The sequence below is a fragment of the Chlamydotis macqueenii genome, chromosome 2 (assembly GCF_036417535.1).
Source record: "Chlamydotis macqueenii isolate bChlMac1 chromosome 2, bChlMac1.mat, whole genome shotgun sequence".
In the NCBI taxonomy this organism is placed as follows: Eukaryota; Metazoa; Chordata; class Aves; order Otidiformes; family Otididae; genus Chlamydotis; species Chlamydotis macqueenii.
In genome coordinates, this window is record NC_141557.1 from 10,950,039 (window position 1) to 10,967,771 (window position 17,733).

The 17,733-nt window shown below is 36.7% G+C and overlaps 1 protein-coding gene across 2 annotated transcripts in view; it reads right to left on the bottom strand.

Moving 5' to 3' along the window:
• The window catches only part of LARP4B (La ribonucleoprotein 4B), a 56,374-nt gene that overhangs the window by 11,782 nt on the left and 26,859 nt on the right, over nucleotides 1-17,733 (bottom strand). The window contains exons 1-11 of one of the 2 annotated variants that reach the window (XM_086741909.1): nucleotides 13,973-17,377; nucleotides 11,966-12,113; nucleotides 11,614-11,775; nucleotides 9,347-9,428; nucleotides 8,389-8,525; nucleotides 7,790-7,893; nucleotides 5,883-5,993; nucleotides 5,334-5,387; nucleotides 4,812-5,021; nucleotides 1,600-1,706; nucleotides 850-1,104 (exon numbers count right to left, since the gene is read on the bottom strand). In XM_086741909.1, the coding sequence (XP_086598035.1) occupies nucleotides 850-1,104; nucleotides 1,600-1,706; nucleotides 4,812-5,021; nucleotides 5,334-5,387; nucleotides 5,883-5,993; nucleotides 7,790-7,893; nucleotides 8,389-8,525; nucleotides 9,347-9,428; nucleotides 11,614-11,775; nucleotides 11,966-12,113; nucleotides 13,973-17,377 (4,775 nt within the window). Of the gene's footprint in view, nucleotides 1-849; nucleotides 1,105-1,599; nucleotides 1,707-4,811; nucleotides 5,022-5,333; nucleotides 5,388-5,882; nucleotides 5,994-7,789; nucleotides 7,894-8,388; nucleotides 8,526-9,346; nucleotides 9,429-11,613; nucleotides 11,776-11,965; nucleotides 12,114-13,972; nucleotides 17,378-17,733 lie in introns of those variants that run through there. The other variant, XM_086741908.1, reaches the window with a different exon arrangement.

Sequence of the window (17,733 nt, forward strand, 5' to 3'; positions counted from 1 at the left end):
TAGATTTAGAAGAGTATTACAATCCTTTCACAAAATTCCCACTTAATTTTGCAATGATACAAGTCTAATATAGAATCATCTGCAAGAGACTCTAGTTATCTTCCAGTTCAGTAAGTCACTCAAAATGTGACTTACTTGGAGACAGAGTAATCATTAAACAAAGCTGTACAGTACTTTCATAAAGCACTTCAGAACTGTATTGTATTTTAAAAAAATCCAAAATAAGCCTGCTAGATTCTCAGATTAATATTAGTGTCAACAATTTTCAGGTGCCCAGGTAAGTTTTTTTTTTTTCCTTTGTTTAGGTTTTCTGGTTTTTTTTAAAAACTGCACAGTAATGGTTTTCTTAGTTGCATGTAATCCTTTTTCCTTCCTCCATACAAATCCATCATTTTTGCTGTTCTAAAGGTCTACGTGGGACACAATTCTGGTCTCTCAACTGAAAAAATTAACAATGAGCACTGCTAGTTCAGGTGCACAATCTACACCGCTGAACAATGGAATGGGCAGGCAGAACTGCTTCACTCAAGTCAAATACATAGTACACAGACTTTCTTAAGATAGATGAAGAAAGGACAGAAGATTAGATCTCAGAGCAGTAAATTGTTCATCAGTTTCCATTAATGATTTTCATTTGGTAGGAAAAAAAAAAATTAAAGTCCACTTTGCATTTGTTCTATGTTTATCACTTTCTCTGAAGTAATTTCCAAGGTCTTAGTTTTGAGGAGTGAGAGTCTCAGTTTACAATAGCAATGAAAACAGTACTAGTATCATACCTCTTCAGCAAAAGAAGCAGCTAAGAACCAGCAATACCAGGCTGTTCAGAGGACAACTACAGAGTACGCTCACCTTCCTCTGCCTAATCCAGGAGATGAGTCAACGCTGGTCTGTTCCATCCGTCCGGTTCCTACTTCCCTCTTGGTGTAACTCGTAGTAGCATTCTGCATCCGTGTCCTGTTTTGTCCCGGCTGCCGCGTCTGTGGACTCCTGACGCCATTGATTAAACGATCAGCAGAAAAGTTGAATATTGTAGGACTGTCTAGAAGCCCAGGTCCCCTTTCTGCACTGGGTATTGTATGTCGTATATGAGACTTGCTAGGATTCCTACAAATTCAAAAGTCATTTCAACATACGTACTATGAGAGATCTTCTGAGGCCTAAGCCTATATACAGAATTCAGAAGCAGCAAGTTCTTTAGTCTTTTATTGCATATCTCATTTATAAGAATGATAAATATTTAAACAGGTCATGTGAACTACCAAAATTAACCTTTTCACTGTCTATTTTCAGCTATGACTTTAATAAAAACCACTTGAAATGGAAAATACTATACGACTAATCCTGCTGATCACATGCCATCATTCAGAACATTTCGTCTGAAGACCCTAAATCGTGGAACTGACAAGTTCTCAGCTTTCAGACAGTGCATTTACATTTAGAAACAAGAGTAGCACCATCTGCCCTTTGGCCTCACTTAACCTCGCATCAGGTTCAATTCCACAAGTATTTTCAAGGTAGCTGTGTTACTAAAGCAGATTAACACCCCACATGTCAGATAATAAAACAATAGGTATATTGTTAAAAGATAGTTGAACTTGCCTGTTCCTGGGAGGATATTGTCTGAGTGTAGTCAATGGAGAAGCAGCAGGCTTGAAGGTTGGAGATGTGAACCCATTGATAAATCCAGTATTTGGAAATGGTGTTACCTAAAAAATATATAATGTATGCTCATAATTATAAACAAACTGAGTACTGTTTTTTCTTAACCCTGTATTTTACGTCATTCTGAGCAGAGCAGTACTTAAAAGATTGGCTCAAACAGCAATAGAGCATTTCTCCAGTGCCTTGTAACCAACTTACAAAATGGTGCTGCTTTTTTGAGAAGACAGCCACTATACATATTCAAGTTCTGATAAGTTGTTAAGAGGATTCTTGGTTGTAAGTTAAGTAATGCTCCTTCTATTCACACCATACTATAAGTAGAGAGATACTTCTTTGTCAGTCTCTAACCTACACAGCCTGCAATTGTTTTTCTAACAATTTATATGTGAATCCGTCCCTAAAAAGAAAAAAAAAAATTCTTTTTAGTTCCTCATTGTACTTATCTTCCATGTGACACCTAAATAATACCTAGAGAACAAGTCGATGTCAAGTGGACCTCTGATTCTTTTCACATCTTACCACCTTGTTCTACATGTGAATTACTGTTTTGTTGCCTGAAGAAGCAACACTGGTGGAAGATTTTTTTGGGGTGGGTGTGTATCAATGTCTTGTATAACAAGATATCCCAAAATCTGAAGCATGTTCGTAGTAATTTCTCCAACCTCATTAGCACAATTTCTTTTCTTTTTTTTTTTTTAATGTATGAATGAGTTTCATTTACAAAACATTATGAGCAACAGCAAATGCTTGCTTGTCTTCTCCCCTGAGAGTAATTATAATGCAGAACAGTAAAACTTCTATGTAGAAACTCTTTCTACACTTAATTAAATAATGAGAAACAGCTGGGATTAAGACTGTTTCCCATAAGGTTATCTTTAAGCTTGTCTAGCCTTTCCTCCAAAAGGTAAAGCAAATCACTATTGATGAAAAATAGATTTTAACACCAAAGCTGTCACATCAAACTACTGTTAGTCTAACCTAACAGATGTGACCGCTAATGCTAGCTCAGACTCCAAAACCAGGCCATAAGGATTTTAATAAAGCTATTTTAGGAACAAAGTTTTATTGAAATACCGCTTTGAAGTACTTTCTGCTTTAATAGTTACAACTTGAATGCTGCAAAATTCAATCAAAACTAGTAAGCAACTATTGAACCTAAATAATGAGAAGACATTGAACATACTAAAGGAAAACTAGTTTAACTCATTGCTTAAAGGGACACTAGCAATATTCACCTCTTTCTTTATAAGGATGGGTGATGTTTTTGTAGGGTAAATAAAGTCATTTTCACTTTCCAATAAAAACAAAAGCATCAATTTGCTTTCTCCACAGAAGGAATCTGGCTCTTCGAAAGTACACCTTTATTTTTTTCCTAGCAGGAGAAGCTAGATCTTTCCAAAAATACTATTAAGTACTTGATGAAGAAGTAGGTAGTTTTAGAATTTTGATGATATATGTTGCCATATTCTAGTTTCAGAACTAAAACTACGTCCACACTATTGGGTGTATTTAACCTCAAATTAGAGATGAGACAAAGCACTGTTAGTGTTTATGCTGAGGCAGAAGAGAAGAAAAACTTTTACTATATTTGCACATATGTCTACATGCAAACTGCAACCCCATCTCAAAAATTATTCCTGTGGTCCCTGTTCTCCTCACAAGTAATTTCTATTCAAATATAGTTCTTCCTGTAAAAGGTTCAAGAAACATGATATTACATTAATGTACACAAAATGCTGCAAAACAGTGAGAGGCAAAGCTCTAACAGTTAGTTTTTGTTTCTACTAAGAAAGGTTCAAGATCTTTAATGCTGGCAAACATGTAACATCTTTCCTCAAAGGTCAGGACTAGTAAGCTTTCCAGAATACAAGAAGTTCCAGGATGACATAAGGCAGACACATATTATGCTGTGCTTGAACCTGTGGCCAATTCATCTATGTCTTCTACAACAGTGCCATCCAACTGCTCCACTATCCCACGGCAAGACTGTGCAATAGTCAACCTTAGTTTATCTAGAGGAACAATCACATTCATAGCTGCTTAATAATGTGGCTTTCTTTCGGAATAACATCGTTCACAATGCTACCTTGTCTACTCTTCATTCTTCATCCCCCTTAAAAAGTCTGCCCCTGCAAGGACTCTGGCTACCTTCCCTGTGTGTGAAGTGTTTAGCACACCAGCTTTTTAATTAGCTTGCTATTCAATACACAGGATGTTTGCTCAAGTTTGTTCAAGGACACTTTAATCCTCTGCCAAAAAAACTCTACAAAGCTTCTAATTTTGAGCATTGCTACCCTAATTTCTTTTAGCCACAAGTAAAGAGGTATTTACAGAGAGGAGAAAAGTTCCATATAGGACAACCTTAGTGTCCCAGTCATTACAGAAAACTATATTCATATTTGGTTTTGTAGGATAACAACGGCAGACTAAAAGAGGTCAAGGTAATTCTGATGGGACTGTCACAACAGAGGAGAAGGTGGAAGCAGCACTGCAGGATGCAGCGGATATCCCATTAGAGTATACAAGGACTTACTGCTACCACTTGAGCTCTAAGGCTTACCAACAGCCTCTTTAAAATTTTTTTTTTAAATTTAGCAAAAGTAATTTTTTTTTAATTAGCCAAAGTATTTTTTTTGAATTGACAAAAAAGATGTTACTTTTGCACAGAAAATATTTTGCTTTAAGAACATGTCAAATAGGGTAATTCAGCACATTAACCTAGAACTTACTTTCCTGCTGGAAGATCAAGATACTAAGTTATCCTTATTTAACTGATTCCATTAAGTTTATTCAGTATATCTCAGAATTGCTTTTTCTGGTATTCATGTACGTATTCTCAGGATCTAATTTGTAAAGAGGCTTTTAACCATTACTAGAAGAAGTCTTTAGGAAAGATTTCTTTTAGTAATGGGTAATTAATAATCTTTAGTAAAGAACTGCCTCAAGAACTAAAAGGTTAAGAAAAAAAAAAAAAATCACACTGCAATCTGAGACCAGATGCAATTTTCAAATAATTAAGCTTGTACATCACAACTGGTATCTTAAACTCCCCTCTTCAGGACATACATGCCTCCTACACCTCAAGACTTCATAATAAAATAATATCAACTTTGAAAAGAATACAATTGTTTCATAACCAAGAGACTTACCAATGCAGGGTCAAGATAGCTATGTGTGGCTGACCAGGTCTGTGGGCCAATTAAGCTGTATAATGGAAACTGGTGATGGGGACTGTATACTGGAGGTAAGTAAAAGGATGTTGTGTAACGCTGCTGCGTGTAGAGGTTCATATCCAGAGGTCTATATCCATTCTTTGGCAAAAATGTGTTTATAGCTATTGCCTTTGCTTTTATCCTCGCCTGCAAAGGAGATGAGATTATTTATTACAGCAGCCTTTCAAACTGAATCAGGATGGCTCAAACTAGCAGCTCTCAAAACTTTTAACTGGACGCTTGTCAAGTCACTGCTTTCTCCTTCAAGAAAGGTAGAAACAGATGGATATACTGCTGCCAGAAAGGAGAAGAAGGAGAAGTAAAATGGCATGTGCTACATTTCAGAACCCCAAATGGCTGCTGAGATTAGACCAAATTGGTATTAGAAGACACAGTGAGCCCCACAAAAACCAGAACATATACACACATGCCCCAAAAAACCCATGAAGCTCTATTTACCTTGATTGGTTTTCCTTGGAAAGTTTTCACTTCTTCTCTAAGGTATCTGTAAGCCTTTAAAAAAGTAATTATAAAATTTATCAAATATAATTTAAACAAAGGGAACTTAAGTTTTGACAGGCTAAGCCTAACAATAATTATTCAAGTGTCTGCCAATGTTAGACTAAAGAAAACCCTCACATGTAATCTGCATTCGGCAAGATTTAAGTTATAATTGCAGAAGTGGTTCAGTAGCATTAAACCAAGATTTTCATTCTTATAATTGAAGCATTTCAATGTGTCATCCAAAATACCAATGACCTCAGTAAAAAAAAATTACAGCTCTGGCCAGGAAGCCAGGATACGTGAACAAGACAAAACTCTTACAGGGTTATGTTTAATACAGATGACTGGATATTAGCTAAGGGAAAGCATTACTGTTTTTAGATGTTTATGTATTTTTCTTTTTAAATTGTTATGCATTTGTAATAACAGTTTACAACCCAAACCACCCTCATCTCACCTTTGTTTACTGTTAAATTCTAAAATTCTTCAAAAAAATAGTGTTACCTGCTGTGCATCAGCTTCCGATTCAAACGTGATGAACCAATTGTCATTATAGGCAAACTCACAGTGGATAAACTTAGGCAAATTATCTCCTTTGAAAAGTGCTTCAACCTCCTAAGGAAAGTGGTTTTGATAAGAAGGGAGAAAAACAGTGGGGAGAAAAAAAAAAAAAAAAGATGGACAGAAGAAAACAAATTTAAAGTCAAGAACTCTGGAACTCCAGGTAAGACAGATAAAAAGCACTTTGGAGCTTCCAAAACAGAACTGAACTTCAGAACACCTGCAGTAGTGTTAGCTCTCCCCAATCTCACCACTAGAAGGAATACAAACAAGCACTAAGGCAATTAGAAGCTGCCAGTAGGAGCTGCCTGCTCCTTTAAATCAGGGGAGATAAGCTATTTAGGCCATAAAGAGACACTTCAATTTGTCATCAAGTGCAGAAAAACATTTGTTCCTCCTCTGACCCTAAATCCACAGAGCCACACATAAACCTGTGTATACTGCATGGGACAGAAGAACCCTGCCCTTCCAGCAGAAACCTGGAGACACATTAATCTGTAGACATGAAGTAAAGTGTATTTGAAACACGGTTTATGTTACCTCAAAAACAATCAGCTAGTTTCTACAGAAAAAAACACACCCTGAACTTCATGTTTGTTTTAATTCATTTGTGTATTTTTAATTTCTGTCACAGAGTTGAGGCAAGCAGCATCAAAAAAGCAATGCAACTTGGGAGGCCTTAGCATTCTAGAACTTTGCTGCTTAAATAAAGCCTGATGCCACTCCAGAAAACGTATCCTATTAAATCTGGTCAGCTAAGTCCAGATTTTCCAGTGTGGCAAATTTGAACACAATGTATAAAACACTTCAGACCGCCGCTTTTCAAAATAAAGACTCCTCAAAACTTTGTTCTTTTTAAGCATTTAAGAGCAACAACCCAGTGCTAATATACTGAACCTGACAAACTGATGACATAAAAACCCATCTATCATAATAAAAGCTAGGCAGTCTTTGAAAGGTTATATTTCATTTACAAAGCTAAAAGCAGCTGATATTTTTAAGCTATGTATATAGCATATCCAACAACTTGTCTCCAATTCCTTTTAGCATTTTGTTTCATGCTCCTGTTTATTAAGACCAGTTACTTCCTTATTATAAGTTTTTAAAATGCAGTACCTTTTATTTTTGTAGGAAGATGATCAAGAAAAGCAACTCTTTCAGAATCTTTATTCTTCCTTGTAAAATTAAATAGAGGGGAAATTAAAATATCTACCCATCATCAAGAATCTGTGCCTTCTCCTCCTTTTTGAAAATTCAAGATGGTTGAATGGCCCAATCATTTTTCTAGTCTTTCCATTAGTCATAGTCCCAGCTACATCAGAGATGCATTTAATATCTTTCAAAGAATCAAGTTCTCTACTCTTTTACTTCCACAAGCCAGAGGGGATCCGGATCCTCAGTGACTTGTTGACATCCCTACCCTTAGCATTATGGGAGTGTTTGCAAAGCTTTAAATACTTTACTCTAACAAGCTTTAAGGTGCAGCAGTGGCATTTTCCACTCAGACTTATCTTCCCTCATCTTCATTTGCTATTTATCCAAGGAGCTGAGTGCTAAGTGCATATAGATAAGCCAGAGTCCAAGAAAATTATGTTATCTCTATCAAACACAGCACTGAGTTTTCCAGTCCTCTCCAGAGCTACAGGTTTTACCTGTCTTCATACAAGTAATACGCTTCTATCAAATACATTTATTATCCAAACACACACAATAAACTAACGTTTAGAAATGTTGCTAGAAACTATCTAACCATGTAGTAAGAAGTGTGATGTGCTTATTGAAATCTGGAAGAAATCTAACTTCCAAATCCAAAGGAAAAAACATTCTTTACTGAACAAATAAACACTTACTTCAATGGGGGTAGATTCAGGTACTTCACGTAAAATCACAATACAGCGATTCTGATTTGGCCTAACTTTTTCTCCCTTTTCATCCACTTGGACTAAAGGCAACGCTAAGAGAGAAAATACAAAAATGTATTTTACCTGTCAGCAATCATAATAGCTTTTACACACCAAAAGATGCTATAGACACAACTGTATAACGAAAAGCTTTTTATGCTGAACTTAGAATATTTTTTAACTCTTCCAGCCCAGAAAAATCCCAATTCATTAGCTTTTTCTTTTAAGGCGCAAATTGCATGATGGTCTTTTTTTTTATTTTTACCTTAGTGGTAATGTCCAGTAGCCTTTTACGAGAATTTAAACTCACATTATTCTCATTTACACAGATCATTGTTCAATATCTCAAGTGTGAAGGTAGCTTTGATAAAACTGCAGTCCTACAATTGTGATGATGTAAACTAGAAGCTGCTTACTCTACTTAATGTTTTACAGAAAAACGACGGCATTTTATTGCAATACGTAACAAAAGGAAGAAAGATTGAAAATCCAGATAGTCCTGCAGCAATAATTAAAATGCTTCCTAGCTTTGAGGAATTTTTACTTACATCTCAGCACTTCAACAATCAAATCCATATCAGTACTGAGTTTCTTGACATGATCAAGGTTTGCTACTGTCATTATTGGCACATACTGATCACTGTCCATCTGCGATATAAGGTACATGTCACTGGCAAGATTTTCTCTGTTGGGAGAGCAAAAAAAAAGGGGAAATGTCATAACTTTTGCCAATAAACTTGAGACAAAAAACTCATCACATGGTAGAAGGCTGATTCCCACACTAAATTTTGTCACTAAGTTTTGTTTTCAGCATTTTCACCAGTTCCCCAGTCTATATTTAACTTAGAAAACATGAAAATGACATTTTTCTTCATGTAACAGTATTGGCATCTTCCAAGTGCCACATTACCCCCCAAACCATGTAATATTGTGAGGAGTTTATTATTTCAAATGACCCCTGACTGAAACTGGTTGTGCAGGAGTATACAGATTAGGAATTGTTCTACTTTATTAAGACATGTTTAGGATGTTTTTATGTAGACACCAGCACTGAAAATAATTAAGCACAAGTAAACTGCTTTGATGATCCTGCATCAGTCTACACTGGAATGTGTATGATCCATGATTTTTTTTTTCTTTTTTTTTTTAAATTGATCCTTAACCTAAAAGGATACTTAACCTACAAAGGGATCTACAGATGCCTACAAAAAAAAATCCTAGTTTGTATAAATGCATATTTTAAAACCATTAGCTTAAGCAAAGCTTACAAAATGGCTTAAACTACTCAGTTTTAACTTGCAAAAAGGTTTTAGGCTTAGAAGTTTTGTGTCAGTTTTAAGGGGTGCATCAGTACGATACTCTAGAATTTGTGTTACTTGCCCTAAATTCTCATCCTTTCCACTCAGTTTTAAGTGATAGCTGTGAAATATCTTAACATACATCCCAAGTTAAGTACTGGATCTTGTAAGTTATCCTCCAGTTTGCTACGTTTAGGTATATACATACCTAGATAAGCAGAATTCCAGTGTTTTTTTCAGTAATTCTCGTAAATCTTCGTGACCTTCTGGCTGCAACTGTTCGTTTCCACCTAATAATTAAAATACTTAAGTTTAAAATTTCATTCTGATATATTACACAATAGTTAATCAAGCCACCATGTCTATTAACTGCTAACTAGTAACAAACTTTCAAAGTCAATAAACGTTCATTGTGTTCACCACCTACTACAATTGCATGGAATACTTTTTAAGAAAAATGGTATATGACTTCACTTGTTAACCTCTGTTCTCCAAATACATAAAAAGTTTGAAGCATTTTTAGAAGAGCAGCTACAAATACATCTCAAAGTAAATACTGAACCGACTTAGCCCATAGATCTGTCTTCCAGTCTTAGGTAATAACCAGCTTCTAGCTGCAAGACCCTGACTAATGCAGTTGACTAACTGAGCAAGTGAGCACTGTAATGGAGGCACTTCGTACTTCTGGCCTCACTCTAAATTGCCAATACACTAATTGAGAGAAGAGAGTTTCAAAAGCAGACTTATGAAATATCAGCAGATATCCAATTAATTAACAGATGTGTGATCAATTAACAATCTTTTGTTAAGAAGGATAAATTCATTTTTTTCCTTTACCTGGAAGTTTCAAAATTATCACACAGAAAACACCATTTTCATTTTAGTTTAGACCCAATACACTACAGTCAGTTTTGAGGGTAAACTAATTGTGTCAGTGGAAGAACTGTTTTAGGATAAGAAGTTTAGTGTGGGTTCTAAAGATTTACAAAATATTTAGTAACATGTTACATAAATGTAAGTTAGTTTTTTAAAAAAGTATTTCACACCAACTGTTACCCTCTATACCCTTCCCTTCTTCAGTAACTTTCATCCTTTTCTTCAGCTCTCCTTAACCTTTCTTCTTCCTAAAGCAACTTTTAGTTTCCTCCCACTGTTTTGTCCTTCACATGTTCTATTCTGATGTAGATAATGCCAACACCTGAGAAATACACATATCATGTACTAACCACTACTTCCCTTCCCCATCTCTTCTTTCTTCATTGCCCAAAAACTAGCAAAGACCAAAGTTATATGCATTTTTAAAAATAATAACTAAAAAAAATTAAAATCAGATTTCAGAGTTCGGATCACCTATGTTAATATTCATCAAGGGCAATAGGTCCAACCTGCATCTCACCTGCTTTACAACACTATATGACTCTTGTTAAGAGTTAACTATTTTGGGTATGCTGACAAGGACATGCTGACAAGTTCTAACACTGAGCTGAGGAACAGTGTTCCCTTCTAGAGTATAGGCACCATGAACATAATTTTCTATTTGCCAGTTAGTTATTATTTATTATACCCCAATAGCACCCTTAAGTGGAAGAGTCAAAGAGAACTTTCAGTTTTCAACAAAAGCGAGGATGATGCCGCAACTGTGTCTGAGTTCAGTTGTCTTGATTTCCAACTATTATGGAAAAAATGACCTACACTGGTCATTTTAAGTATGTTATAAAATCAGCTAAACACAGTGAACAAGGAGCAGATCTCATTAACGTCAAAAAACACCCAGCACAAATTCTTCTGTTTCCCATCCCTCATCTCATCACGTAGTAATCCTGCATGCATCTTGCAGACCTTCTGTCCCTTTCAGTGAAATATAAGCACGGCTGAATCTCTATGCTACCTTCCAGAAGTTTCTTAAAGCATGCCATCTGGTATAGACTACAGCTACTAACAGTTGCACTAAAAAAAAAAAAAAATAATGAAAGTTCATTTAAAAAGAATGTAATGAAGTTTGACTAAATTCTTCCTTATTTAAGCATTTTAAGTACAAGACTGATCTTTCAACATATTAACGTTACCACTTGAGACACAAACACTATGTGAATTTCACCTCAGTGCCTGACCAACCTAGAAACATGCTTAGACAGTGAGACAGCTAAATGCAAACATCTACACTAGGGACTTGCATTCAGAATAACATTTCAGAAAACAATACTCAGTTATATCCAGAACTTATGATTGATTTGTGCAGTATCTCATAAGGCCTATACTCAACTAGGAGGAGACTGGTTTCCAAATAAGACTAAGCCTGAGAGCAAGAGATACAGGATTTTCTGGGGTCTGTTTACAGAACACATACATTGAACAACGGAAGAGTTGTAGTTTTTTTTTGTTTGTGTAGGTTTTTCTTTTTAATGGATGTTTACTGCTCTACCCAAAATATGTTCTTTTTTTAAACCAAGTCCAAGCAAATATCAGCTCTCTTACCTGTCTGGGTGGTTTCATGCATAGACTCATACTCAGAATGATCGAGAGCCAAAGGGTTCATATCTGTCTGGTCTGAGACCGAAACAGCCGGTGACGGCTCCTGCAGCTCTGTCAGCACTGCATTCTGATGCTTTTTGTTGTCATCACCACTGGCATCCAGTCCTGCAGCAGAGATGACAAACACATTCAAAAAGCATTCCTCCTAATCACAGCAACATTATAGTTAAAACTAAATCTGAAGCTACTTACATATCTGCAATTTTTTTTTTTTAAACAGGAAATAAAAATTGAGAAACTTCTGCACTGAATTTTACCTTTTGCTTGAGCAACAGCTAGGAACTCTTACTCATACCTTCTTTACAAGAATCTGGAGGTTGGTCAGGTATTTCTTCCCACGTTTTGCTCACACTACCATCAGTGGCACCACTTGCTTCCAAGTGTAACATATGATTTCCCCACACCTTTGCATTAGGATTTAACTCAGAAACCTTGGCTGACTCCTAGAAAAAGAAATATATTTGATTATGCTCTTTGTGGATGCACAGCATGAATCTGTGCATATATATGTACAGTTTCAAACGACAGTATCAGATGTACAACTTAAGATTGTATTGTCAAGTTTTTTTTCACATCTGAATCTATTAACTGAACTGCCATCCCACAATTGCCTGGAGTAAAAAAAAAACCTGAATTGTGAAGCACAGAATTCATTTCCTAGATTAAGAATCACCAGAAAAGGCTAGCCAGAGTAAGCTACAACAAACATTTCATTCTCTGCCTTTGACAGACTAACTCAACCTGTACTTGCCCTAGACTTCAGGCAGTTGTCTAATATATATGTTAACTCAATGTTGACTGTATTGTTATTGTACATGTTTCTAAGAAATCACATTAAAGAACTAAGGAAATACAAAAGCATAGTCATTTTTTTCTGGACTTTTATAGACATGTAACAGTTATAAGGAAGCATTATGGAAAACTGAAAGCAATGAGATGTGCATGACAACTTCTGTCATTACTTCAAAAGAAAAAACAGAGTATTAATAAAAATTTAGGCTAGTTTTCCCCTAGGCAGGACAAAAAGAATGAGTTATCAGATGCAGTTAAATCATCTTACACCAATCACCTTTAACCTGGACTGGAAATGGACACATTTAGTGGTCATATATGGCTATATATAGCCATTATATCAACGTGCTTCAGAGAGATTGCTCTCTGCAGTACCAACATCTACAATACTTTTTTGATAGTAACACAAGACAACTTTCTCTTGTTCTGCTAATGTTCAAGCAAAATGCATTGTTATTCCACACCCAGAATATCTTTGGTATGCTTTACGATGATTATTATATTGGGAAAGAGTATCACTCATGATAACACATACTAAAAAAGCTTATTAAAATTTGTTTTGCGAATTTAAGGATGCTAGGAACATTATAGTTTCAGACAGGCACTTCAAAACTCTGTGAAGCTTTAGTTATTCTGAAACACATATGCTCAGATAGTTGTCATCATAGTGCATAGAAAATACATCCAGAAGGTAAAAAGATCTAAGGAATCTCAACTTAAGCGCATCTACTAAATGACAAAGAAAAGACTTATAAAAAGTGGAAGTGCTTGACATAACTACTTGAATAGTAAGGATTCAAAGATGACAGCAAGTTCCATCAGTTTCCATTTTTAATACAAAAAATTCCCCCAGGAGATAGCAAACAGCCTCTACTGGGCAAGGTCAGAGCAGCTGCTGTAACGCAGTCGGTGCAGAGAACAACACACAGTGCTGGCTCTGCTCAGCAGGGAAGGAAGAGAAGCAGCAGCTGCTGCAGGTCGGCTTTGTTTCTTTCTTACCCCAGCTAGCCAAGATCCAGTCTAGCTCATGCCCCACGCTTCTCCCGCAGCCACTCCTTTCTACAGCACTTCAGAAGAAGTTCTCCGGAAGTGAGCAAAAGGTTTTCTAATTGTTAGCAAGCAAGAACTTTAAGATTTCAGGAAATCCACAAACATTTCTTCCTACATGAAGGTAAAGAGCACTATTAACAGTCTGTAGAAAGTTTCCCTTCCACATACTGAAGTGTTCAGCTCAAGTTCATCTAGAATTGAGAATCTGTAATCAAGATACTTTGCCCAACGTTTAAGCTTTCACACAAGGTAAACAAAACCAAAAAGAAAAAAAATGTATCAATATTCAGCAATATTTGGAACATTCTGTATAGCATTCAATTTTTCAAAGGAAAGACAGCGGTCAGCTTCAGGACAAAATACCATGACACATTTAACTATCTATGAAACCAGTTTGACTTGGCTTATTCCAATTCCTAGCTTCAGCTTAAACATCAAATCACTTCAGCAAAATACTTACAAATTCATCTTTATCTTGCCATCCCCAGACAACATTTTCTGGTGCTAGCAGCTGATACAGGTAACTTCCCCCTGCATATGAAGCACCTGTTAAATCTTCAAGTTGATTCTGGAAGTTTTCACTAACTATACAGAGTCCGTCATTCTTCATGGTATTGTTAGAAATCGTATTATTCCATAAGAAGCCCATCAGATATTCGCTATTACCAGCAGTGACGGTGTCAGAAAACAGCTGATTTGTCCAATCAGCATTGCCAGTCTGAAGACTGATGAAATGTGACCATATTTCAACTTGGGGATTTTGTCTGTCCAGTTCATAGGAGTACTCTTGGTCACGCGATACGTATTCCATCAGGTCTAATACACACTGCTCACTGCCTTGCTGAAATCCTGCAGCACCAGGAGAGGCACTGTGTATTTCATAGGAAGGAGTAGCAGCATATTTGTCTACCTGCTTTGGGTCAACAAAATCTCCAAGCTCTTTGTTTGAGAAAATCTTGTGATCTGACTGCATCTGTTCCCAACTTGTGGTCAAGTCATTCATTTGAGTATTTAATATGTAACTGGTGTTTTTCAGTTCAGTAGTCTTGGCTTCTAATAGCTTTAAATTCCCCATGGTAAAAGCTTCTAGTTTCCCAGCTGCCATACTAAAACCAGGGAGGTTCTCCTCCTTTGAGTGGATACTGACACACTGTTTTACTTCACCATCCTGAAGGTTACATTCATTTACGTCACACACACTTTTTTCATGGGTTTCTGATTCTACTTCAGGCCCAACAGAAACGTGGGTGTTCCTGACCTCTGGCTCTGGACTGGCACAGTGACATAACTCAGGCTCTTCCCCTAGTTTATCACTCATATGAGAATAGGAATTTTGACACAATGAGGGTAAACAATTATGGGCTTTAAGTAAGATATTACTGGCATCTTCCAGATTTTTAGTGTCATCTATCAATTTTACACTCTTGTACATACAGTTGTCCAAAGCTACAGGTACAGTGGAGTTAGTATTCTGAGTTAAGTCTTTATTGCAATTTAAGATGCTTTTATCACAATTAACAATGTTAGCATCCAAATTTTGGTTTACATTTTCTGCCTTGTTATCAACTCTTTTGTCTAGGTGAACTTCAAATTTTGTCTGTTTTACAGAGTCTACTATATCCCCAGCTATTTTGGCTGAATCAGTCCCCTCATTCCATTGATTTACCACTGCGTGGAAGGAACGTACATCCTGCTGCTCATCTTGTCTACAGTTCACGTCCATTTTATTCATATCCTCATGTTCCACAGACACAGAAGAGACATCCGTTTTGATATCTGAATTTGAATATTTGCATACTTTACCTTTATTCCCTGCTGACTCTGGTGAAATCTGAGATTCTAGGCTGTTTTCCTTCAGGAACATTTCATGTGCGCTTGTGTTACGTAGCTCACGAGACGCCAAACTGCCATCACTTACCCGTGATTGAGTTCTGCTCAAGCTACCAGCTTCCTCAAGTATATCACCTTTTAGCTCAATGATACTCTCACAGATGTCTTCCTCCATGCCACTACGGTTTGCACCTTCAGCTGATGTCTTGTTTTCAGTGCAACCCTTAATTTGAGTTTGAAAATCAGAACTTTCTTCCAAGTTTTTGTGCATTTCAGTCATATTCAAAGCTTCACAGCTATGCAAAACTGTACCTGTGCATTTCTCTTCATCTTTCAATAATTCTTCCAAAATGCCGTGATGTTCACTACAGTCAGCTCCAAATGTTTGGCTATCGCCACAGGTTCTTTGAAATGTTCTCTTTTCCACTTGTGAGTTTACTTCACTTTCTGGCTTTACGAAGTAGCCTTCTTCAGCAAGTTTTATTACATGTTGACTAACCAAAAAAGAATCACTGTCCATTTCACGTAACTCTAATGATAATGTCAAGTTACCCCTCATATTCTCTGCCACCTGTTTAGTATTCTTTTCCCTTATAACACTTGAGGGAAGCCTACTTAAACCAAATGGTACAATCTCAGAATCATTACTTCCCTCAGTTTTTCCTGAATTACACACTCCAGCGCTTACCAGTACACTGGAAATACAATCATCGCGTTTCATATTTTCTGAATTAGGGCTGTCTTGGTCCTCTTCTGCGGCATCCACAAATTTAACAGAATCACAAGCTGTATGGAGTGATTCATTCCAACTAACAGCATTACCTGAGGTATACACCTCTTCGTGTTGATTCTCAGGGACAACTTCATCACATACTTTCACTCTTAAGCTATCTGTTACTGTACTGTCAGTATTTAACCTATGCACCTGACACTTGCTAGCCAGTAAGTTATAGTAAGAAGATTGGATGTCTGTGCTACAACATCCCTTTGTTCTCTTTTTCTGCATGTTCAACCCGTCCTCTTTTTTACACTCAAACAGTTCTTTCTGTGAATTAAACTTAGCTTCAGCTTGTGCCGATTGCTGCATTGGAAATTCCTCCCCAGTGTCTAGAGGTCGTGCCATGCTGCACATTCCTTCATCAGTAACAGCTGAATTATCTATGTCTGCTGCGGTCTCTTCACGCATAGTAGCTGACGCCTCTTCATCCCCTTTCAGATCTTCAGCATCTACAACACAAATACTGTAAAATTCCCTATCTTTTGTATTTTGTCTGTTGTCTACATCAAGATAGGAAAATGTTGGAGACACCTCTCTATATGAACCTGAAACTTCTTGTAGGCTGTCACTATTGCTGTCTTCAGCATTCGCTGTTGTTTCATTCTGCCTTGAATGGTCACATGTAACTGCATAATCCTCCAGAAAATTTCTATTTAAGGAAATTTCACCCTGTATGCCTTTGTCTAGGAAGTCGGATACATGCGAAGTAGAAATACGATCAAATAAGCAATGCTCTTCTGCAGCTATATTTTCATTATTAATACTACTATTAGTATTTTCTATATTGTTCATGTGCTGATCATTACTATTAGATATTTTACGTGCTCTTTTAATAACTCTATCTTTCTCTTCTTCACTTTTCTGCCCATTTCCATATGTACCAGAGACCTTCAGGAGGTGACTATAGGAATTAAAGAAGCTAAAAGGTCTGTTATACGTTCTCCTAGAGCTCTCACAGATAGTGTTCTCCATGCTTTTGTATGACGGATATTTTGCCTTTCTACTCCAGTACCCAGATTTAGAATTTGACGCAGCACAATCATCGTTACAAACGTGTTCAATGCCGACTATCACAGCCGCCCCATTAACCGTCCTTCCCACTGTATGCAGATCCTGGCTTTCCACAATTCCTAAAATTGAAGATAAAGTTTTACTTATCCTTGACTCTGGTGCTTCCTCTTCCACAGATTTTTGTAACAATCTGGTTTTCTCCTCATTTGTGCTGTTACTCAATTCTTTACTGAAGCAGCAGCCCATGTTTAATAAGTAGCGTCAGAGGAGTCTTCCCATTGCAAATCACCTTCCCCTATACACTAACTTTCTACTGCTACTGAGGAGACAAGCCAACACCCAGCTGCCAAAAATAGCACACTTTAAAACCATGCAGGGGTTCATATGTCATTGCCACTCAAAGTCCAAATCCCAGTTGCTGAGCAATGTTTTAGCATTTCATAATATGCACTGTAATATTCAAGCCAAATAAATCTCCTAATGAGATTACAGTTTGTTTACAAGTATTACCACGTCTTATGAACTTCCATTACTTGATTTCCTGAAGAGTTTTTCCTTCATCCAAATTATTAAAATATTTACATGACATCTTTCACAATGTC